Raw genomic sequence first — 21,076 nt, 5'->3', positions numbered from 1 at the left:
AGGGGGCAGGAGGACTTCTGCAACCTCTTAGCCTGCTCTGGGGGAGCTCGGGCAGCTCTCTTGGTCATGGAGGACAGAGGAAAGTGGTATCTTGCACAAGCTGGCATGTCTTTGAGTGTCATCCAGCACCCTGGAGACCCTCAGCCAGATGTCCTTTGATAGATGTCACCTTGCACCGAGATCTCTGGTACCAGGTGCCAAGTCGGACTTGAGACTTTGGGTCGCCTAAACCACTGTCCCGTCCCTTCCCTTGCTCTCAGTCTGGCTGCTCACAGTTCAAAAGGCAAATTAGCCCTCCCTCAACATTAAAAGATTAGTTCTGGGTTGGATCAGGGAGCTGCACTGACTTTGGGTTGGGGTTGTCGGTATGGCTTCTTTCCTCATCCATATAATCTGACCCTCGCTGGGAGGGCTTGGTCCTTGTCTTGAAGCAAGGTGAGAGGTAGGAGATTTTAGGGGGAATAACTGGGAGATGTCTTCGCCACCCCCTGAGAGCTGCGAGCTGTCAGCTTCTGGGGCAGAAGGGAGAGGAGGGAGGGTATGGAAACCCTGTGGGTGGAAGTGATCCCAGAAGGTCTCCAGTCCAACACCAGATGTATCATCTTGGGGTTGGCCTGGCTGAGGCTGGCAACGTCCCAGCTCTGCGTGCCCAGCCCAGGGCTGCACAACCCTCCTGGAGAAGAAATGTTTCCTCGCCCAACCTGAACCTCCCAGGCCACAAGTTGTGGCTGCTGACATGTGTTAAATCTTCATATAACTGATTCCTTCTTGATCAGCATCTTCTGTAGATGTTCAGTGCCCTGACCATCCCTTGGCACACGTGCTCCGAGCGGGGACTATCTCTGGTTTGCTGAGACACACAGAGGAGCCTTTTAAATGAAAACCCTTCTCTATGCCACTCGGCACAGCTGCCCTGCAGCCATTCAACCAAAATACCTCAGCTGGCTCCAGGAATGAAGACAAATATCGGCCAAATCTGGTCTACAAGGAAACTGGGGATGGGGGAATGCTCTCTGGCGTTCCAGAGCTTTCCAGCGGCTCCTGCCCCTTCCTGGGCAGCATCCCTGGCTCTGGTGAGTCTCAACGGCAGCACTGACCTCACCATCTGATGAGAGATTTTTGACTTAAAACTTTACGTTGTAACAAAAAATGCGGTGTGCTTTCAAGTCTCCTTTATACAACAGGGGGAAAACCACCGGGGTTTGTGCTTGTCCAGTGCCCTGGGACTTTCTGGTCTCTGCCTCCTCCAAACAAATGAGCTCACGCTCTTTCCCAACTGCGCTGGTCCACGGCCAATGTCGTGTTGTGCTTGGAACAAAGACGGGACAGCTAGTCCTGGCAAGGGCTAACCTGTGAGCAGAAATCCCCTTTTTCATAGAGAAATACCTCCTCTCCTCTGACCCTGGGTGCGTTTCTCCACCTGGGATTCACCTCTGCTAATTTGAGCTGTGTAAACACAGGGTGGCCCGTCAGAGGGATTTATTCTCCTGCTGGGATCAAGCCCTGGTACCCAGAGACCCATGACCTAACCCCTGGAGCTGGCCCCTGAGCTGCAGCTCTCTGGGATGCGATGGGGTGAGACCAGGCATCTCCTGCGGTCCTTGCAGCCAAGGACCTGGCCGAGCGGTGCTGCTCTCCCCCGGGAGGGGGGCAGCTGCTTATTTACTGATTCAGCATCGCCCGCTGCCTTATCTCCGTGACGCACGGGGCTCAGCCTGCTGGAATCCCTGGCATTTCTATGCAAGTGCCAGTTTCAAGGTATTTTAGACACGAAGGCAAAGTCCTGGACCCGCTGACAGCAGCAGGGACAGGGCATCGGCTCCCCAGGGAAAGGAGCCGGCGGGAAAGGCAGAAGGTTTTACTCCGGTCTGTAATTTTTTCTAGGATTTCTGCTAGGAGCGGGCTGGCCAACATCTGCCCCAAAAACTTTCTGTTTCTTTTCATTTTCCCAGAAATGGCTCAGCCACTCCAGCTCGAACATCCAAATCAGATGTCCCTAAGGCTTGCCAGGGACATCCCAAAAGCTAGAGAGGGATTTGGGGTATGAAACGGAGCATCCCTCGTATGGAGCCAATGGGATGCTTGCAGAGCCCTGGCAGGAAAAAAGAGTTAAAGATGCTCAAAAGAAGGGACAGAAACTCCAATAATGAGGCTTGAAAACATATAGGGTTTATTTTTAAGCAGGTTTCCCTGTTCCCCAGCTGTGAGGAGCCGGGCAATGCCCAGCCCTGCTCGTGGGGGGTGGGGTACAAACCGGGGTGCTGCGGCGTGGGGAAGGGAGCGATAGGTGGAGCTCCTGGCCTCTGGCTTCTTCTACCCCGAGCCCGTTTCCTTGAAGGCAGCAAAACAAACACAAGCCAAAGAGCTGGGGAAGGGCAGCAGAGATAAAAAAGAAAGGTTGCGGCTCTGCAGCTAATGAGCTCACTGCCGAGGCTGAAATGGGGGTTGTTCGGCCCCGGCTGAGAACGGCTGCGCTCGTGTCAGTCGTGAGGGCGCTCCATCAGCTGCTGCTGGGTCAGCGGTGACCGAACATCCCGGTCCCAGCCCCGCTGAGGAGTGAGGGGGGTGCTTAAAGCCCCTGTTTGGGCTGGAGCTGTGAACACGTGTGTTCCCGGCCCCCCACCAGCACATCAGCATCCGAGCGGAAAACCAGAGTCCCAGGGGAGCCGACGGCGCCGGGCAGGGATGGTCCACGCGAAGCGGATGGGAAGCACCCGGATTGGGATCGTGGACCCTGCTTTCCCTGCTCCTGTCACCCCCCCAGCAGCCTTGAAAAGCCCCTTATCACCTTATAACCTAAACAAGCCACTTTGTACCAGTCTCCCCGTCTCCGGCTTCTGCTGAGTTTTATAAACAACTTCCCCGAAGAGGCTGACGAGGATGTTTTCTCTCGCCTTGGGCAGCCCGGGAACGGGGGGTCCCAGCACCCCGGAAATGACTCGGCTGTGCCTCCCCTCTCCCCACACCCACGAGGGCTGGCCTTTGGGTGCCATTGGTCCCCAAACAGGAGCCCAGGGGCAGACGGCTCCTGCTCCCGGGGAGATATAAAGGCCGGAGGAGCAGCCCCGGATCTCTGTGCCGGGGTTTGCTGGAAGAAGGAGGGATGGGACCCAAAAGTGGCTTGATCCTCACTCTTCTCTGCTGGGCGGTGGGCGAGGTGCCTGCCTACCCACCCTGGGATTTCTCCTGGGGTGACCCTGCAAGCCGGGGGGCGCGGGCAGACCCCTACTCCTGGTCCTGGGTGGAGGACCCCCAATCTCAAGCCATCTCCAGCCGGCAGCCAGTGACGGTGCAGTGCCAAGAGGCTCAGCTGGTGGTGACGGTGCACAGGGACCTCTTTGGCACCGGCCGCTTGGTCAACGCGGCCGACCTGACGCTGGGGCCGGCGGCGTGCAAGCATTCCTCGCTGAACCCTACCCACAACACCATCACCTTCACCGCCGGCCTCCACGAGTGCGGCAGCATCGTGCAGGTAAGACCTTCTCCCCCTCGGTGCTTCCCTGAGTCCCGGGGTCGCGCCTGGCATCCCCCCGGAACAGCTCCAGGACCATGCACCGGGCATCCCCCATGATGCCGGCGGAGCTCTGGGTGCCAGACACAGAGCACCATCGAGGAACACCCCAGGGGAAGGACGAGCAGGTATTTCCCCCAAACCAGAGCATTTTTCCCCAAAGCTATTTTGCCCTTTCAGCTGGAGACACACCGATGGTGCAAAGCCCCTATGTCAGACCCATTTCGCTCATGTTTTGGCTCGTTAGGAAGTTTAAGTTGCTGAGAACGGAGCAGGGCTCCTTCTCCATCCCCTTTTTCCCAGCTTTTTTCCCCCTTTCTTTGGATTTCCCCAGCATTTCTCAGTTGGGAAAGGATGGCTACGTGGCTCGGTGGTGGTGGGAGGTAGGGTGGCCTCTCCGGGAGCTTGTTAATGCTTTTCTGCCCAGATCACAACGGATTCCCTCATCTACCGCACGCTCCTCAACTACGATCCCAGCCCCGCCAGCAACCCCGTCATCATCCGCAGCAACCCTGCCGTCATCCCCATCGAGTGCCACTACCCCAGGTAAGGGCTCCCCGTCCTCAGTACCCCCCACTCTGGTCCCCGAGGACCAGCACGGGGACGTGTCCTGACGCGCGGTGGTCCTTGCCCAGGAGGGAGAACGTGAGCAGCAACGCCATCCGGCCCACCTGGGCTCCCTTCAGCTCCACACTGTCGGCGGAGGAGAGGCTGGTGTTCTCCCTGCGCCTCATGAACGGTAGGTGGGAAGCCATCCTGACCTGCGGATGGGGATTTTCCACCCTTTTCCCAGTGCGGGGGAGCTCGGGGACCCAGCACCCCACTGGGGAAGCCAACACACCCCATGGCAAACACCAGCGCTCCTGCTTTTGGGCTGAGCCTTGGCTCTGGTCCCACGGGAGCTCGGGGACGGCCAGAGCCACCCCCCACCCTTGTCAACCCGGCGCTGCCTTGCAGAGGACTGGAGCGCCGAGAGACCCTTCACCGGTTTCCAACTGGGCGATGTCCTCAACATCCAAGCGGAGGTGGGCACCGAGAGCCACGTGCCACTGCGGTTGTTCGTGGACAGCTGCGTGGCCGCCCTCAGCCCCGGCACCGACTCCTCACCCCACTACGCCATCATCGACTTCAACGGGTGAGCCCCGGGGAGCCACCAGCACTGGGAGGGGGGATTTGCCAGGGTGCTGACCCCCTCCCCCCCCCCATCCCACCCCAGGTGCCTGGTTGATGGGAGGTCGGATGACACCAGCTCCGCTTTCATCACCCCCCGGCCGCGGGAGGACGTGCTGCGCTTCAGGATCGACGTGTTCAGATTCGCGGGGGATGCCAGGAACCTGGTAAGGCTGCGTGTCCCCCACCGCCAGCCCCAAAGCAAGATGGTGTACCCCACCAGTGGGTGCCCACCTTTCTCCCCTGCCTTCCCCGCAGATCTACATCACCTGCCACCTGAAGGTGACCCCAGCGGACCAAGCCCCAGACCCCCTGAACAAGGCTTGCTCCTTCAACAAAGCCAGAAACACGTGAGTAGCCACCGCAGCGGGACGGGGCACGTCTGCGCAGGTCCCCACCAGCATCCCACAGCCCCAGCGGGGCACGGGGATGTGTCATGGAGCCAGACTCGGGGGTCACGAGTGCTCCGTGGGTGCCGGGGGGGGGGGGTGGGCTCTGGTGATGATGCTCCCACTCCGCTGCAGCTGGGCACCCGTGGAAGGCACCCGGGACATCTGCAGCTGCTGCGAGACAGGCAACTGCGAGTCCCCCGCGCTCTCCCGGAGGCTCAACCCCCTGGAGCGATGGCCCGGCCGCCGCTTCCGCCGCCACGATGCCAACGGTAAGGTCCCCGCGGGGATGGAGGGGACACCCCGGGGTCACGGGGCGAGCCTGTCTCATCGCTTCTTCCTCCCCAGGGAAGGAGGCTGAAGCCGATGTGGTCATTGGCCCCGTGCTCCTCTCGAGGGACCCGGGCACCGTGGGAGAGCGGCAGGAGGGAGGTCAGGGTGAGTCCCCATCGGCCGCGGCCCCGTGGCACGGCCCAGGTGACGAGCGCTAACAGCCTTGGTTTTGCAGGTGGGGTGACGGTGGCGCCCAGTGTGGGGACAGGGCTGGTCTGCGTGGCAGCCGGCGTGGGGCTGGCCGGGGCGGCGCTGGCCGTCGGCGTGGGGCGCAGGAGGTGCGCCCGTGCCTCGGCGTGAGCGTGGGGCGAGAGCCTAATAAAGCCTGGGAAGGACAAACCGCGTCCGTGCCGCTCCCTCTGCGATGGCACCCTGGGGACACGCCTGGGCTGGGTGCTCATGCATCCATCCCCGGCACGTGGTCGTGGGGGTGCCGGAGCCCCCCAGCTCCCGGGGGCGTCCCCCACACCTCCACCCGGGCTTCAGCCCTCCCTTGGGGCTCAGTTCCAGGGTTGCCCCGCCGGCTCTGCCTGGGTGACACTGGGGACGGTCCCCTCAGCCTAGAGGAATCCCAGCTCTGTCCCCCGGCCTCCGCCCGCCGCTCCTGGGGGCGGGGCAGAGCAGGGGGCGGGGGGCTCCGGCTCAGCCAGGGAAGGACCCCAATTCCTTCGGGAGGGCGCCTGGAAGGGGGGGGGGAACCTTGGGGGGACCCTCCTGGGAGGGGACAAGAGGCAGCCCCGGCACCCGGCCGGCGCCTGGCGCGGCGGGTGCTCCGCGGGAGGGGACCCCTCGCCGGCTCCGCCCCGCCCCTCGGCATGCCCCGCCCCTCTCCCTTCGCCCCGCCCATCTCCCCGCCCATTTAAGCCCCGCCCGCCCGTCCCCGCTGCCGCGGAGGTTCCCGGTGCTGGCCCGGCTCCGGCTCCCTCCGTCCCGCTCCTTCCCCCGGCCGGCAGCGGGCCCGCCCGCTCCCTCCCCGCCCCTCGCTGCGCCCGGCCCGGCCCCAGCCCGGGGAGCCCCGGGGCGGGGGAGCCGCCGTGTCCCCGCTCCCCTCGGTATCCCCGCTCCCCTCGGGGCCGCCGCCCCCGGCCCCGCCCTCGCCCTCCCGCGGGGAGGCGGCCCGGGCCCGGGCGGAAGGGGCCGGGGCGGGAGCGGGCTCGGCGGGGCCGGAGCCCCCGGGGCAGGAGCGGGCTCGGCGGGGCCGGGCCCCTGGTGCCGCCCCGGCCCGCCCGGAGAGGCCGGGGCCGACCGTGCCGCGGCCCCGGGGCCCGGCCTGGAGGACCTCGGCGGCGACGGTGACTGGGGCCACCCCGAGCCCGGGTGAGGGGCGCCGGGGGCCGCGGGGGGTCCCGGGCCGGGCCCGGCTGCAGCGGGGCCGGGCGGGCCGGAGACCGGCGGGGGGCGGCTGCGGGCTCCCGGGGGCGGGGGGACCGGGGGGGGTCTCGGCTCGGCCGGGCCGGGCCGGGCGACGCTGCTCGCCGACGGGGGCTGGGGCGGCCCGGCAGAGCCGGGGGACCCGGGCGGGGCGAGGCGGCCGGCGGGGCTGGACCCCGCGGGCGGAGGCCGGGCTCCCTGCCCGCAGGAGGACGAGGCGACCCCGGGCTCCCGCCCGCACCGGCTCCTGGCTCCTGGCTGCGGACGGGCCCCGGCCCCCTGCCCGGCCCCGGCCCCCTGCCCGGCGGCGCTGGCCCTGCAGCCCCGGGACGCCCCGTTACAGCTCCAGCTCACGCACGCTTTGCCGCGGCTCCCGGCTGTCCCGGCTCCGCTGACGGACGCTCCAGCTCGGCAGCAGCTCGGCTCCAGCCCCGCCGTCGCCGGTTCGGCTCCGGCCCTGCAGCCTTTCGGGCCCTGCCCCGCGGTCTTGATCCCGGCCCCGGCCCCGGCGCCTTTGCTCCAGCTCCAGCACCGCGGTCGGTACGTCAGCTCCAGCTCCGCACCGTGTCAGCCCCGGCCCCACAGCATTTACTCCAGCTCTAGCCCGGAGGGATCTGTTTCAGCTTTAGTCCTGGCGCCTGTATGTCAGCCCCAGCCCTACGGTATTTCTTTCAGCTCCAGCCCCATCCCCAGGGTTTTTGTTTCAGCTCCAGCCCTGTGGTCGGTATTTCAGCCCCAGCCCTGCAGTCTTCATCTCAGCTCTGTGATGTTTCAGCTCCAGCTCTATTTATTTCAGCTCCAGCTCTGCGTTGGTCCAGCCCCAGCTCCAGCCCTACAGTCTTTATTTCAGCCCCAGCCCTGCGGTCTGTGTTTCGGCTCCAGCCCCACACTCTGGATTCCGGCTCTAACCCTGCAGCGTTTATTCCGGCTCTAGCCCCTGCTGTACAGTCTTTAGTTCAGCTCCAGCCCTGCAGTCTTTATTCCAGCCCTACGGTCGGTGTTTCAGCCCCAGCCCCCGGTCTTTATTTCAGCTCCAGCCCTATGGTATTTCTTTCAGCTCCATCCCCTTCCCCCGAGTGTTTCTTTCAGCTCCAGCTCTGTGTTGTGTCAGCTCCAGCCTTAAGGTCACTATTTCAGCCCCAGCCCCAGGGTCTTTATTTCAGCCCCAGCCCTACAGTCTTTATTCCGGCTCCAGCGCCATGGTCAGTATTTCAGCTCCAGCCCTGCAGTCTTCATCTCAGCTCTGCGTTAATTCAGCTCCAGCCCCACGGTCTTTATTCCAGCTCTGCGTCACGTCAGCCCCAGCCCCAGGGTCAGTGCTTCTGCCCCAGCCCCAAACTACGTATTTCAGCCCCAGCCCTCCAGCCCGGTGGTGGTTCAGCCCCAGCGTATTTATTCCAGCTCTGTGACCTCTCGGCTCCAGCCCCACACTCTTTATTTCAGCTCCAGGGTCCCTAGTCCAGCTCCAGCCCCGCTGTGTTTATGTCACCTTCGGCCCTACAATCTTTATTTCAGGTCTGGCTCCACCCTGACACATTTCACTTCAGCACCGGCCCTACGGCCTTTAGTACGGCTCCAGCTCCGCATCCTTCCCGCAGCCAGCTGCTCCTGGGTCTCCCGGCAGCGCTGGGGCTGGTGACAAGGTCACAAATCAGTCACTGCCAGCACTGTCCCAGCACTGAATAAAGCGTTGACCCCCCCAGCCCCTTTCGCCCAGAGACTCTCTCATGCGTTGAGTTCGGCCTGGCGCAGGCCAGCGCCTGGGGGCAAACGCCACCGAACCCCCACCTCCGGTGAGGGGCCCGCAGCCCTGCCCCCCACCCACCTACCCGCAGCCCTGCCCCCCACTCTTGCCCCCCACCCACTTGCCCACAGCTCCCCCGGGGAGCCCCCACCCCGGGGTTTGGGGGCTGGGACTGGCCTCTCGGCCTCCCCTTCCCCCTCCCAAAAGGTGGCACTTGGGCCAGTTCTGAGCCCTGTCCCCACAGCCCTGGGCCCCAACCCCCCCAGCTCGTGTTCGGGCCCAGACCCGCAGCCCTGGGCCCCAACCCCCCCAGCTCGTGTTCGGGCCCAGACCCGCAGCCCTCGGCTCCCTTTCCAGGCTCTGAAAGCGCAGCAGGCGCTTCGTCTTCCTTCTGAGCTGCCGAACCCCCAACCGAGCCGGGGTTTTCAGCCCCAAACCAGCCCCCGGGCTCATCCTCGGGCTCCGACACGCAGCACTCGGTCCCCGCTCAGGGGGCTGCAGCCCCCCGAGGCAGCCCCCGGCCCCGGGGTGAGGGGGAAGGGGGAGCACGTCCACCCGCAGCCCGGGGCCCCAGGCGGGGAGCGCTCGGGGGCTGGGGGCACCTCCCCGGGGAGGGGCCGGCCCCGGGGCCGGGGCCAGCGTGGCTGCCCTCGGTTGCGCTTTATTCAGCTGTCGTTATCGCGCGTTACGCTTGCGACAGCGCAATGAGAGACGAGCGGCGGCTCTAGGATTATCCTTAACGGGGGTGTTATTCCGGGCCCGGGCCCCAGCCCCGCCAGCGCCCCCCCACCCCGCCCGGGAACCCCCCGCCCCCGGGCAGCGGCCGGTGCCCTTCGCCGCCCCCGCGGGCCCCGGGACCCGCCCGGCGCCGCGCCAGCCTCCGGGGCCGCCGCCGCCGCCCGACCCCAGCGGGGAGCAGCCGGCGGGACGGGGCCACGCTCCCCCGCCGGGCACGGACCCGGGCACGGGCACGGACCGGCACCCCCGCCCGGGCCGGCTCTCCCCCGCACCGCCTCCCGCCCGGGGCGCCCGGCCGCGCCGCTCCAGGCCCCGGAGCGGAGGCTCCGGCCCGGCCGGACACCGCGGGCCCGCGGCCGGCCGGCCAGCGCCGCCCGCCGCCCCGCTCCCGGCGCTCCCCGGCCCGCGGAGCGGCACCACCGGCAGCACCCGCCGCGCCGCACGGCCGCCCCCGCCCGCCCGCGCACGCGCTCTACCGCCGCCGCCGCCCGCCCCGCCCCGCCCCGCCCCGCCAATCCCGACCCCAGGCAGCGCCCGGCCCCGCCAATCCCGGCCCGCCCGTTCCCGCCCCGCCCATCTCCGCTCCGCCCAATCCTGTCACTCCCCGCCCCGCCCGTCTCCGTCTCCGCCCGTCTCCGCCCCGCCCAATCCCGGCCCGTCCCTTCAATCCGGCCCCGCCCCGCCTGTCCCCGCTCCGCCCAATCCCGGCCCGTCCCTTCACTCCGGCCCCGCCCCGCCCGGCTCCCCGGCCCCGCTGCCCCCGCAGGCCCCGATCCCGCCGCCGCCGCTCCGGGAAGCTCGGCCCGGCCGGAGGCGCAGGGACCCCGGTTCCCGCCCCCTCCCCGGAGAGCTCGCGGCCCGGGCGGTCCCGGCGGCGCGGGGCCGCTGGGGGCTCCGGTGCTTCCCGGCTCTGGGGGCTTGCACGGGGACCGGGAGCGGCCTCGCTGCGGAGCCCCCCCCGCCATCCCCCGGGCCCAGCACCGCCTGCCGGGACCCCGCGCCCTCCCGGGGCGGCGGCGGCGCGATCGGGGCCTCCGGGGGAGGGGGCGGCGGGGAGGAGGGAGGGGGAGGCGGGGCCGGATGGAAGGGACGGGCCGGGATTGGGCGGGGCGGGGACGGGCGGGGTGGGGCGGGGCCGAGAGTGTCAGGATTGGGCGGAGCGGAGACGGGATGGGGCGGGGCGGGTGCGCCGGGATTGGGCGGGGCGGAGACGGGCGGAGACGGAGACGGGCGGGGCGGGGAGTGTCAGGATTGGGCGGAGCGGAGACGGGCGGGGCGGGAACGGGCGGGCCGGGATTGGCGGGGCCGGGCGCTGCCTGGGGTCGGGATTGGCGGGGCGGGGCGGGGCGGGGCGGGCGGCGGCGGTAGAGCGCGTGCGCGGGCGGGCGGGGGCGGTCGTGGGGCGCGGCGGGTGCTGCCGGTGGTGCCGCTCCGCGGGCCGGGGAGCGCCGGGAGCGGGGCGGCGGGCGGCGCTGGCCGGCCGCGGGCCCGCGGTGTCCGGCCGGGCCGGAGCCTCCGCTCCGGGGCCTGGAGCGGCGCGGCCGGGCGCCCCGGGCGGGAGGCGGTGCGGGGGAGAGCCGGCCCGGGCGGGGGTGCCGGTCCGTGCCCGTGCCCGGGTCCGTGCCCGGCGGGGGAGTGTGGCCCCGTCCCGCCGGCTGCTCCCCGCTGGGGTCGGGCGGCGGCGGTGGCCCCGGAGGCTGGCGCGGCGCCGAGCGGGTCCCGGGGCCCGCGGGGGCGGCGAAGGGCACCGGCCGCTGCCCGGGGGCGGGGGGTTCCCGGGCGGGGTGGGGGGGCGCTGGCGGGGCTGGGGCCCGGGCCCGGAATAACACCCCCGTTAAGGATAATCCTAGAGCCGCCGCTCGTCTCTCATTGCGCTGTCGCAAGCGTAACGCGCGATAACGACAGCTGAATAAAGCGCAACCGCGGGCAGCCACGCTGGCCCCGGCCCCGGGGCCGGCCCCTCCCCGGGGAGGTGCCCCCAGCCCCCGAGTGCTCCCCGCCTGGGGCCCCGGGCTGCGGGTGGACGTGCTCCCCCTTCCCCGTCACCCCGGGGCCGGGGGCTGCCTCGGGGGGGCTGCAGCCCCCTGAGCGGGGACCGAGTGCTGCGTGTCGGAGCCCGAGGATGAGCCCGGGGGCTGGTTTGGGGCTGAAAACCCCGGCTCGGTCGGGGGTTCGGCAGCTCAGAAGGAAGACGAAGCGCCTGCTGCACTTTCAGAGCGTGGAAAGGGAGCCGAGGGCTGCGGGTCTGGGCCCGAACACGAGCTGGGGGGGTTGGGGCCCAGGGCTGCGGGTCCGAGGCTTGGAACCAGCCCGAGTGCCACCTTTTGGGGTGGGGAAGGGGAGGCCGAGAGGCCAGTCCCAGCCCCCAAACCTGGGGGCTCCCCGGGGGGGCTGTGGGCAAGTGGGTGGGGGGCAAGAGTGGGGGGCAGGGCTGCGGGTAGGTGGGTGGGGGGCAGGGCTGCGGGCCCCTCACCAGAGGTGGGGGTCCGGTGGCATTTGCCCCCCAGGCTCTGGCCTGCGCCAGGCCGAACTCAACGCATGAGAGTCTCTGGGCGAAAGGGGCTGGGGGGGTCAACGCTTTATTCAGTGCTGGGACAGTGCTGGCAGTGACTGATTTGTGACCTTGTCACCAGCCCCAGCGCTGCCGGGAGACCCAGGAGCAGCTGGCTGCGGGAAGGATGCGGAGCTGGAGCCGTACTAAAGGCCGTAGGGCCGGTGCTGAAGTGAAATGTGTCAGGGTGAAGCCAGACCTGAAATAAAGATTGTAGGGCCGAAGGTGACATAAACACAGCGGGGCTGGAGCTGGACTAGGGACCCTGGAGCTGAAATAAAGAGTGTGGGGCTGGAGCCGAGAGGTCACAGAGCTGGAATAAATACGCTGGGGCTGAACCACCACCGGGCTGGAGGGCTGGGGCTGAAATACGTAGTTTGGGGCTGGGGCAGAAGCACTGACCCTGGGGCTGGAGCTGACGTGACGCAGAGCTGGAATAAAGACTGCAGGGCTGGAGCTGGAATAAAGACTGTACGGCAGGGGCTAGAGCCAGAATAAACGCTGCAGGGTTAGAGCCAGAATCCAGAGTGTGGGGCTGGAGCCGAAACACAGACCGCAGGGCTGGGGCTGAAATAAAGACTGTAGGGCTGGAGCTGGGGCTGGATCAGCGCAGAGCTGGAGCTGAAATAAATAGAGCTGGAGCTGAAACATCACAGAGCTGAGATGAAGACTGCAGGGCTGGGGCTGAAATGCCGACCACAGGGCTGGAGCTGAAATAAAGACCCTGGGGAAGGGGCTGGAGCTGAAATGGAGACTGCAGGGCAGGGGCTGAAATGGAGACTAGAGCTGGAGCTGAAGTAAAGACCCTGGGGCTGGAGCTGAAAGAAACACTCTGGGGAAGGGGCTGGAGCTGAAAGAAATACCGTAGGGCTGGGGCTGACATACAGGCGCCAGGACTAAAGCTGAAACAGATCCCTCCGGGCTAGAGCTGGAGTAAATGCTGTGGGGCCGGGGCTGACACGGTGCGGAGCTGGAGCTGACGTACCGACCGCGGTGCTGGAGCTGGAGCAAAGGCGCCGGGGCCGGGATCAAGACCGCGGGGCAGGGCCCGAAAGGCTGCAGGGCCGGAGCCGAACCGGCGACGGCGGGGCTGGAGCCGAGCTGCTGCCGAGCTGGAGCGTCCGTCAGCGGAGCCGGGACAGCCGGGAGCCGCGGCAAAGCGTGCGTGAGCTGGAGCTGTAACGGGGCGTCCCGGGGCTGCAGGGCCAGCGCCGCCGGGCAGGGGGCCGGGGCCGGGCAGGGGGCCGGGGCCCGTCCGCAGCCAGGAGCCAGGAGCCGGTGCGGGCGGGAGCCCGGGGTCGCCTCGTCCTCCTGCGGGCAGGGAGCCCGGCCTCCGCCCGCGGGGTCCAGCCCCGCCGGCCGCCTCGCCCCGCCCGGGTCCCCCGGCTCTGCCGGGCCGCCCCAGCCCCCGTCGGCGAGCAGCGTCGCCCGGCCCGGCCCGGCCGAGCCGAGACCCCCCCCGGTCCCCCCGCCCCCGGGAGCCCGCAGCCGCCCCCCGCCGGTCTCCGGCCCGCCCGGCCCCGCTGCAGCCGGGCCCGGCCCGGGACCCCCCGCGGCCCCCGGCGCCCCTCACCCGGGCTCGGGGCGGCCGCTCCCGGCCCCTCGCTGCGCGGAGCGGCCCCGGCTCGGCCGCCGCTTGTGCTCCGCGCAGCCGCGGGGGCCGCTCCCGGGCGGGGCCGGTTCGGGCCGGGGCTCGGGGCGGCCCCACTCACCGTGGCCGCCGAGGTCCTCACGGTCGGCCCCGGCCTCTCCGGGCGGGCCGGGACGGCACCAGGGGCCCGGCCCCGCCGAGCCCGCTCCTGCCCCGGGGGCTCCTGCCCCGGCCCCGGCCCCTTCCCGCTCCCGGCCCCTTCCGCCCGGGCCCGGGCCACCTCCCCGCGGGAGGGCGAGGGCGGGGCCGGGGGCGGCGGCCCCGAGGGGAGGGGGGACACCGAGGGGAGCGGGGACACGGCGGCTCCCCCGCCCCGGGGCTCCCCGGGCTGGGGCCGGGCCGGGCCGGGCGCAGCGAGGGGCGGTGGGGCGGGCGGGCCCGCTGCCGGCCGGGGGAAGGAGCGGAGGGGTAAGGAGGGAGCCGGGGCCGCCGCTCCGGGAGGAGCCGGGGCAGCACCGGGAACCTCTGCAGCAGCGGGGACGGGGCGGGCGGGGCGAAGGGGGAGGGGCGGGGCATGCCGAGGGGCGGGGCGAAGAGGCCCCTCCCGCGGGGCAGCGGCCGCCCCCGGGCTCCAGGTCCCGGGACCCCCGGCCCCTGCCCCGGCCCCCAGCCGGGCAGCGCTCCCGGGGCCGCTGGGGCCGGGGTCCCGGCCCCAAGGCCCCTGCCCCGTCGCAGAGCCCCTCGGGGGAGGCCCCCACCAACGCACCGGGCAGGGCCCCGCCGCGGGGGCGGGGACGGGCGGGGCGGCCGCGGCACCTCCCGCCCGCCCAGGGCTCCCCGCCCGGGAGCGGTTCCGGGTCGCGGAGGCGGGGTCTGCGGCGGCACCGGGGACCGGCGGCGACATGGTGGGGCGGGGGTTGGCGGGGAGGGACGGCGGCGGGGGGGGGTGCGCGGCGCGTCCGCGGCGGGCTCTGACCGCGCCTTCCCCCCGCAGCGGTTCCGTTTCTGCGGGGACCTGGACTGCCCCGACTGGGTCCTGGCCGAGATCAGCACCCTGGCTAAAATCGTTAAGTGCCCGCGCCGCCCCCGTCCCCCCCCCACCCCCCCGGTGCCCCTGCCCGTCCCCCCGCCATCCCCTGCCCGCCCCGGGCGCGGTGGTCACCCTCCCTCTTCCCCCCGCAGTCCTCGGTGAAGCTGAAGCTGATCTGCGCCCAGGTGCTCCGGGACCTACTGGGGGAGGCCATCGAGGTGAGGGGGACCCCCCCCCCCCCTCCGTGGGGCTACCGTGATGGAGGCAGAGTGTTATAACACTGTGATTGCATAATTAGCAATATTACTGACTTTCATATTCTTAATGCAAGCCTTAGTGTTAAGAATGCTAGCGGCCAGCACTAGTGGTAACAATATAGATGTTAAGCAGTAGTAGTATTAATGCTAAGGTGAGAGTTACTAGCGTTAATGTCGGTAGCGAATGCGTTACGGGGCTGTACGGTACCTGGTGTTCACCCTGGCGGCCCCGCGCTCTGCTCTCCCCGCAGTATGAGAAGATCCTGAAGCTGACCTCGGACGCCAAGTTAGGTGAGCGCTGCTGCCCCAGCCCCGACTGGGGTGTCCCCCCCGCGGGGAGCCGCGCTCCGGGGACGGGCAGCGGTCTGGCAGGGGACGCCTTCCCGAGGCGGCGGAGCTAACCCTCCATCTCGCCCGCAGAGTCCGGGGACGTGAAGGCGACCATCGCCGTCCTCGGCTTCATCCTCTCCAGCGCCGCCAAGCACAACGTGGACAGCGAGTCCCTGTCGAGCGAGCTGCAGCAGCTGGGGCTGCCCAAAGGTAGGGGGGACCCTCGGGGCGTCACCACAGGCCGGACCTGGTGGGACGTGCCAGGGCTGAGCTGGCAGCCCCCGGCGCTGCCTTCTTCACGCCCAGATCCAGCGCGGGATGGCAGCCATGTTGTCCCCCACCGCCTCCCCTCTGCGCCATCCGTCCCTGGGGGTCCTCCGGGTGCGTTACCGGGATTTGGCTGCAGCGGAGCCGTCGTGAGCGGGTGGGTTTTCTTGTCTTGTCTCTCCCCCCCCGCCGGGCAGAGCACGCCAGCGGGTTGTGCCGGTCCTACGAGGAGAAGCAGAGCTCCCTCCAGGACAGCCTCAGGGCCTGCAGCCTGAGACGTGAGTGTGGCATTGGGAGGTTTGGGGGTCTGTCACCCTGCCCGAGCGCGCCAGGGTGCTGACGCCGCCCGCCCGCCCTAGTGAGCCAGCTGGGCTCGGTGTGCTGGCGGGTGGATTACACCCTCAGCTCCAGCGAGCTGCGGGAGGTCAACGAGCCCCTCGTGCACCTGACCTTCAACCTGCGGGACGGGGAGCGTGGGAGGACGGCGGCCGTCCCCGTGGCCCTCTCGGCCGACAAGTTCCGGGTGCTGCTGGCAGGTGAGGCCAGAAGGGCGGCAGCAGGGACCCCTGTCCCCGGGGGGCCGGGGCTTCTCCTGCCAGCAGCACTGGGGGGTTCCCCCACCGCCTCCTCCCTCTCTCCTCAGAGCTGAAGCAGGCCCAGGCCCTGATGAACACCCTTCTCTGAGGAGCTGGGAGATGGGGCGATGGCAGGAGGCGCCGACGCTGGATCGCAGGGTCGCAGGACAGGACCCGGTGCGCCCGACCGCCCCCGGTGCTGCCCGGCTGGGGAGGGGGAAGCCAGGGGCAGCTTTCCCTGCCCTCCTGCCTCGCGCCTGCCGGTCCCCCGGCAGCGAGCGAAGCTGCTGGGGCCCGCTGGGCCGCCCGTGGTGAGGCTGTCCCCCGGGGGAAGCTCCAATAAAGGTAACGGTGACAAGGCCGAGCCGTGTCCCGCCTGTTTCTCCCCGCGGCGGGGCGGCGGAGGCCTCCGCGGGCCTTGAAGGCCGGGCGGGCCCGTCTCCTTGGCGACGCGGCAGGACTACAACTCCCAGCGTGCTCTGCCCGCGGCGCAGCCAATGGGAGGCGGGCGGGGCGGGGGCCTGGGCGTGTCTCCAGGCAACGGGGCGGGCTGGCGGGCGGCCGGCGGCGGCGGCCCGCGGTGTGGCGGCGGCCCGGGCCGTCCCGTCCCGTCCCGTCGGGTGGTGGCCGCGGCGATGCCCGAGTGTCCGGAGCTGCACCTGGCCGGGCGCTACATCAACGAGGCGTGCGGCGGGGTGGTGTTCTCGGGCGGCGTGGAGCGCTCGGCGGTGGGCAGGGGCCCGGAGGTGCCCTTCTCCAGCGAGGCCTACCGCGTCTCGGCCACCTCCCGGGGCAAGGAGCTGCGGCTGACGCTGGCCCCGCTGGGCCCGGCCGCCACCCAGGACCTCGTCTTCCGCTTCGGCATGTCGGGGTCGTTCCGGCTGTGCCCCGCCGCCCGGCTCCCCCGCCATGCCCACCTCCGCTTCCTGACCCGCGAGAGCCCCCCGCGCGCCCTCTGCTTCGTCGACGCCCGCCGCTTCGGCTCGTGGCGGCTGGGTGACGCCTGGCAGCTGGGCCGCGGGCCCTGCGTCCTCTCCGAGTACCAGGCCTTCAGGTGAGCGTCCCACCGCCCTGCCAGCCACGGCCCGGCTCGAGGGAAGGGCCCCCCCCCCCCAGCTTTGGTTCGGCTGCTTTTACTGCACGGCAGTAAAACGGCCATGCCCGGGTGAACCGGCCTGATGCCCCGTGTTCTGTCGCAGGGAGAACGTGCTGAAGAACCTGGATGACAAGGCTTTTGACAAGCCCATCTGCGAGGCCCTCTTAAACCAGAAGTTTTTCAATGGAATTGGGAATTACCTCCGCGCGGAGATCCTGTACAGGTAAGGTGGGTTGAGCACCCGCTGACCTGCCATGGAGGTTTGGTCTCCAAGAGTTTGCCAGAGCTTGACGGCTCCTCGGCTAAGCCGGCTGGGCCTCCTCACCTGGTAGACACGGGCAAGTGCCAGAACCGGGAGTTCAGGCTCGCGTGTAACGGATGGACTCTCTCAGGTTGAAGATCCCTCCCTTCGAAAAGGCTCGGACCGTGCTGGAGGCCTTGAAGGATCAGGAGCAGGCGAGGAGGAAGAAGGTGGGGAATACCTGGTGCTCTCGCAGGCTCAGAAAGGGGCAGGTTTCCAGACAGACGCCACACCAGGGATTTGTTTGCCTGTGGCCCTGCGGGATGTCTCGGCAGCTCCCTGGGGTCCCAGGAGCCTCTTGCCTTCCGTGCAGGGAGCCGGACTGAGCTGAGAGGCGTTCCTGATTTGGGTTTGGGCTCAGCAGCGGTGGAGGCGGTTCAGTTTGCTTCCAGCCCCCAGTCGGGGCTCAGCTGGCTGCCTTGCTCTGGCTCTGCTTTGGGCTTAGCTGGGCACGAAGCTCTGGTTCAGGTCTGCTGTTTCGGGCTTGTTCCAGCTCAGGGTTTGGGACCAGTTTCAGTTCGTGTTTGGTTCCTCGCTCTGATGGGGCAGAACATTGTCACAAGGCCCTTGCAGAGCTCGCGCAGCCTCTGTCCACACCGCTGTCGGGAGGTATTTGCTGCTCCGAGTCTTTCCCAACCCGACGGCAGGCATTTTTCCCTCACAACTATAACGCTTGCTGCGTGGGATCTTTCTCCTCAAGCACGTTACTGTCCTTTGCCATAAACACCCGTGTCTGAGCACGTCTGCCCCTCCAACGGAGCGGCAAATGGGGCGCAGCACTTCTGTAACCTCACGTGTGCGGCGTTCGTTCACACGTGGCAGAGCTGACGAGCTGTGACAGCTCTCCCAGCACATGCCTGCGTGCTGCACTGGTGCCCGCCGGCACCCGGCTTCTGCCGTCAGGAAGTCTCCGGGTATATTTGGGGTGGGTGAAGAGGAAGGGGCGAGGGAAACAAACACCTTGCAAGCTTAAAATCTCTGGGGAAGGCTGCAGCAGAGCCCACCGGACGATCTCGCGGCCTCGGGGGAGAGGAGGTGGCTATTTTAAAGGAGGCCGAAAATAAAACATGTGACTTGAGGGCTGTTTTTACAAAGTGCTGACGTTCCCGTGTGCTAGCCCTCTTTCATGTCATCGTAGCTGGGGGGAACATGCTAACGTGCAGTTGGAAGCCTACAAGGGGGTGAGCTCAGGGCTGGCAGGTGGTGGGGAGCGTGGCAGCTCATCCTCAGGAAGGCGAGAGGAGATGGGGAATTTGGCTGGTGTTGGGGAGGAGAGACCCCTGGCGAGGCTGGGGTGGCTGACAGGTGACCTCCCTCCCCTTCTCCACCCCTGCAGAATCCTTCCCTGACGCTGAGCAAAAAGCTGAAGCTGATGCGGGAGAACCCGGATCTCCTGGAGCTGTGCCACACCGTGCCCATGGAGGTCATCGCGGCGGGTGAGGTGACAGGACGGGGAGCTGGGGAACAGGGACAGCTGGGACTGGCGAGGAGGCCTGGGCCTTGCGTTCCCGGCAGCAGGAGGCTTGGGAGGGCACCCCGACACCATGGTCACTGCTTCCTCTCTACTTCTGTCCTTTCTCTCTTTCCCTTCCCAGAGAAAAACCTCTTTGACCCAGATCACTCGGATAACTACGCCGCTTTCAAGAACTGGCTGCAGTGTTACTTGGTGCCCGGCATGAGCTCCCTGCGCGACCGCAACGGCAGGACCATATGGTTCCAGGTAGGAGTCTGGGGTCGCTGCCTGGGGCTGGGTGCCCCCCGACCACTCCTCCAAGGGGACACCAGCCCATTTTCTGCTTCCCGAGACCCCCCGGCATTACATTGTGTCGCTGCGGGTCTCCCTCTCCAACAGACTGCTGTGACCGCTGGACATGGAGGTGACAAGGACCCTCTGTGCGGTGGCCAGCTGGCCGAGGGACGGCAGGCAGTCTGGAGTAGAGGGGCTGATTGCGGGAACGGGGGGCTCGGGTGGTCTGGCAGCCCTGTCCCTCCCTCCTGTGCCCCCTGTCTGGGCGCGGCGCCGTGGTGGGGCCTTGCAGATGGAGCGGGGGCTGACGGGAGAGTCCCCGAGGCACAGGGCAGGCAGAGCAAGCCGGACTCCCGTGGGAAACGTGGCTGTTTCCCCATCACTGTCTTGGCTGCGGGGTGGAGAAGGGGCACGGATTCTGCTGCCGCTACCTGCAGAATGACTGCGCCCCAAGTCAATGCTCCGTCGCCTTCCTTGCAGGGAGAGCCTGGCCCCATGGCTCCCAAAGGTGAGTGTCTTCTCTCCTCCCCACGGGACCTGCTCTTGCTCCGGGAGGCCTGGAGCCTGGGAAGCCCCATGCTTGCTGTGCAGCACGGGGGCAAAGGCAGGGGCAAAGCCCCTCTCCCTGGGGCGCTGACGGGCTTGTGATAGCCGGTGGCACTGGGGGACAGAGCCCGCTGTCCCCAAGGCTTCCTGCCAGCACACCCGCCTGCCTGGGCACAGCCTTTGCGCCCGCAGGCTGCTTTTCCAGGCCAGCACCTACGTCCCCTTCCTCGCCTGCCAGGCTGGGAGCCGGAGGGTGTGCTCTCCCTGGGGCCGAGTCTGAACTGAGCAATGTTTTGGCAGGGGAGGGAATCTGGTGGGGGAGGAGAGGACACCCCCCTCAAGCCAATCCCTCCACCCCGGTGCCAATTCCCCAGTGCTCAGCTCGCACATCACCCGTGACAGCGTCCCTGAAAGGTCACTGGGCTGCAGCCTGTCCCCTGAGGCGCGGGCACTCTCTGCCCCATCACTGGGGCATCTCACCCTGCCTAACCTGGGCACGTCTTCTCACACAGGGCAGACGTCCCGCAAGAAGCGCGCTCGGCTGAAGGCAGATCCCGAGGCTCTGACCCCCAAGGTAAGAAGCTTTGTGGTTGTGGCTCCTGCTGGGTCTAGAGGCTGACCTGTTCCCCGTGCCTTGCTCAGGCTGCTCCCGAATTCACGGTGGGGCTCCTACGTGCAGTTTCGCATCATCTGGCAGTCCAAGCACACTTCTGCTGCCAAGCTCTGGCTCTGATGTCCACCTAGGTCACCAAGCGCGCCTCAAAACGGTGCTCCAGGGCTGCAGCGAAACCCCCGAAGTTGGCCGAGGAGGAGGAGGAGGTGGCTGATGGGCCGAGGAAGGGACGTGCTCGCGGGAGGAGGAAAGCAACCGCTTCTCCAGCCTCGTCTGAGCCCGATGCACCGGTCAAAGCCAAAAGAAGCCGCCGGACGTCTGCGCGCAGGGGCAGAGGTGAGGCTGGCAGTCCCCGCAGCTTTCAAACGCACATGCGGGGGCTGTGGGAGCGCTCCCTCGTGTCAAGGGGACTGAGGGGGTGCCAAAGGGCAGGAGGAGTCAGCGGGGCTTTGCGGGGCAGATCCAGGCACCCCCTCACTCTCTGACTTCTCATCTCCCTCTCCATTTTCCAGGCGCAGCCCCTGCCGTGTGAGTGCTGCACGCTGCCCTCCTCCTGAGGGGCATTTTAACAGCCGCAGGAGGAGCTCAGGGAGGGCCTGGCCAGGGGCCTGGGTTAGTGCTGGGGAGAAATGGGGCTGCTCTGTACCTGTGCTCGCGCCCGCTTGCTACTGCTGCATCCGGCCGGTGTGGGAAGGAGAAGCTGGGCTTGGTGATGGGGCTGATTTACCCAGCGTCCGCCTGCTGTCCCCGGGCATTTGAGGGGGGATAAGGGCCACGGACCACACATTGTGCTGGACCCTGACCCTTCCCTCTGCCTAAAAGTGGATTCCCTCTTCCTTCCCCTCTTCCCTTTCTGGCTGCTGTCTGGATCACTGTTTTTAGCTGACTAATAAAGTATTTTGTGTAGAAATCACCG

At 68.1% G+C, this 21,076-nt stretch overlaps 3 protein-coding genes and 2 long non-coding RNA genes across 11 annotated transcripts; 4 read left to right on the top strand and 1 right to left on the bottom strand.

Moving 5' to 3' along the window:
* Nucleotides 1-3,103: 3,103 nt before the first annotated feature.
* On the top strand, nt 3,104-5,733 carry LOC143165273 (zona pellucida sperm-binding protein 3-like). The gene is made up of 9 exons (XM_076348729.1): nt 3,104-3,472; nt 3,939-4,057; nt 4,147-4,250; nt 4,469-4,646; nt 4,728-4,848; nt 4,940-5,031; nt 5,206-5,342; nt 5,419-5,508; nt 5,579-5,733. Exons 1-9 carry the CDS (start codon nt 3,104-3,106, stop codon nt 5,701-5,703), a joined length of 1,335 nt encoding a protein of 444 aa, XP_076204844.1. The 3' UTR covers nt 5,704-5,733.
* Nucleotides 5,734-7,088: 1,355 nt separating this feature from the next.
* Nucleotides 7,089-8,494, top strand: LOC143165272 (uncharacterized). Of its 2 annotated transcripts, none has more exons than XR_012996230.1 (3): nt 7,089-7,314; nt 7,571-8,086; nt 8,290-8,494. It is a non-coding gene; the product is annotated as an uncharacterized LOC143165272 (long non-coding RNA). The 2 variants fall into 2 exon arrangements; XR_012996231.1 differs by lacking the exon at nt 7,089-7,314 and adding an exon at nt 7,321-7,436.
* A 3,307-nt stretch (nt 8,495-11,801) lies between these two features.
* Nucleotides 11,802-13,013, bottom strand: LOC143165271 (uncharacterized). 2 transcript variants are annotated; one of them, XR_012996228.1, is made up of 2 exons: nt 12,793-13,013; nt 11,802-12,657 (listed from the first exon to the last, which is right to left on the bottom strand). It is a non-coding gene; the product is annotated as an uncharacterized LOC143165271 (long non-coding RNA). The 2 variants fall into 2 exon arrangements; XR_012996229.1 differs by having other exon boundaries at nt 11,802-12,428.
* A 1,183-nt stretch (nt 13,014-14,196) lies between these two features.
* On the top strand, nt 14,197-16,218 carry COMMD4 (COMM domain containing 4). The gene is made up of 8 exons (XM_076348727.1): nt 14,197-14,303; nt 14,393-14,464; nt 14,581-14,646; nt 14,937-14,976; nt 15,106-15,225; nt 15,480-15,560; nt 15,642-15,818; nt 15,926-16,218. The coding sequence occupies exons 1-8, from the start codon at nt 14,301-14,303 to the stop codon at nt 15,964-15,966; spliced, it is 600 nt and encodes a 199-aa protein (XP_076204842.1). The 5' UTR covers nt 14,197-14,300; the 3' UTR covers nt 15,967-16,218.
* A 221-nt stretch (nt 16,219-16,439) lies between these two features.
* Nucleotides 16,440-21,070, top strand: NEIL1 (nei like DNA glycosylase 1). Of its 5 annotated transcripts, none has more exons than XM_076348502.1 (10): nt 16,440-16,911; nt 17,057-17,176; nt 17,346-17,424; nt 18,591-18,690; nt 18,850-18,974; nt 19,482-19,509; nt 19,848-19,961; nt 20,060-20,121; nt 20,292-20,496; nt 20,673-21,070. In XM_076348502.1, the coding sequence occupies exons 1-10, from the start codon at nt 16,493-16,495 to the stop codon at nt 20,690-20,692; spliced, it is 1,272 nt and encodes a 423-aa protein (XP_076204617.1). In that variant the 5' UTR covers nt 16,440-16,492; the 3' UTR covers nt 20,693-21,070. The 5 variants fall into 5 exon arrangements, with proteins under 5 accessions (XP_076204617.1, XP_076204615.1, XP_076204618.1 ...); XM_076348500.1 differs by having other exon boundaries at nt 19,107-19,509; XM_076348503.1 differs by lacking the exon at nt 19,848-19,961.
* The last annotated feature ends 6 nt before the right edge of the window (nt 21,071-21,076 follow it).

The sequence above is a fragment of the Aptenodytes patagonicus genome, chromosome 10 (assembly GCF_965638725.1).
Source record: "Aptenodytes patagonicus chromosome 10, bAptPat1.pri.cur, whole genome shotgun sequence".
NCBI classification, from domain to species: Eukaryota; Metazoa; Chordata; class Aves; order Sphenisciformes; family Spheniscidae; genus Aptenodytes; species Aptenodytes patagonicus.
The sequence above is the reverse complement of the archived record's forward strand: the minus strand, read 5'-3'. Positions and strand labels throughout refer to the sequence as shown.

What these genes read in the sequence shown, in the direction of transcription:
- COMMD4 (XM_076348727.1), top strand. An exon ending in TACTGGGGGAGGCCATCGAG is followed by an intron (nt 14,647 to 14,936) that starts GTGAGGGGGACC and finishes CTCTCCCCGCAG; the next exon opens with TATGAGAAGATCCTGAAGCT. An exon ending in GACCTCGGACGCCAAGTTAG is followed by an intron (nt 14,977 to 15,105) that starts GTGAGCGCTGCT and finishes TCTCGCCCGCAG; the next exon opens with AGTCCGGGGACGTGAAGGCG.
- LOC143165273 (XM_076348729.1), top strand. Translation starts at nt 3,104, where the DNA reads ATGGGACCCAAAAGTGGCTTGATCCTCACTCTTCTCTGCTGGGCGGTG. An exon ending in AGTGCGGCAGCATCGTGCAG is followed by an intron (nt 3,473 to 3,938) that starts GTAAGACCTTCT and finishes TTTTCTGCCCAG; the next exon opens with ATCACAACGGATTCCCTCAT. An exon ending in GCGGCAGGAGGGAGGTCAGG is followed by an intron (nt 5,509 to 5,578) that starts GTGAGTCCCCAT and finishes TTGGTTTTGCAG; the next exon opens with GTGGGGTGACGGTGGCGCCC.
- NEIL1 (XM_076348500.1), top strand. Translation starts at nt 16,493, where the DNA reads ATGCCCGAGTGTCCGGAGCTGCACCTGGCCGGGCGCTACATCAACGAG. An exon ending in AGCAGGCGAGGAGGAAGAAG is followed by an intron (nt 17,425 to 18,590) that starts GTGGGGAATACC and finishes CCACCCCTGCAG; the next exon opens with AATCCTTCCCTGACGCTGAG. An exon ending in GCAGGACCATATGGTTCCAG is followed by an intron (nt 18,975 to 19,106) that starts GTAGGAGTCTGG and finishes CCTCTCCAACAG; the next exon opens with ACTGCTGTGACCGCTGGACA.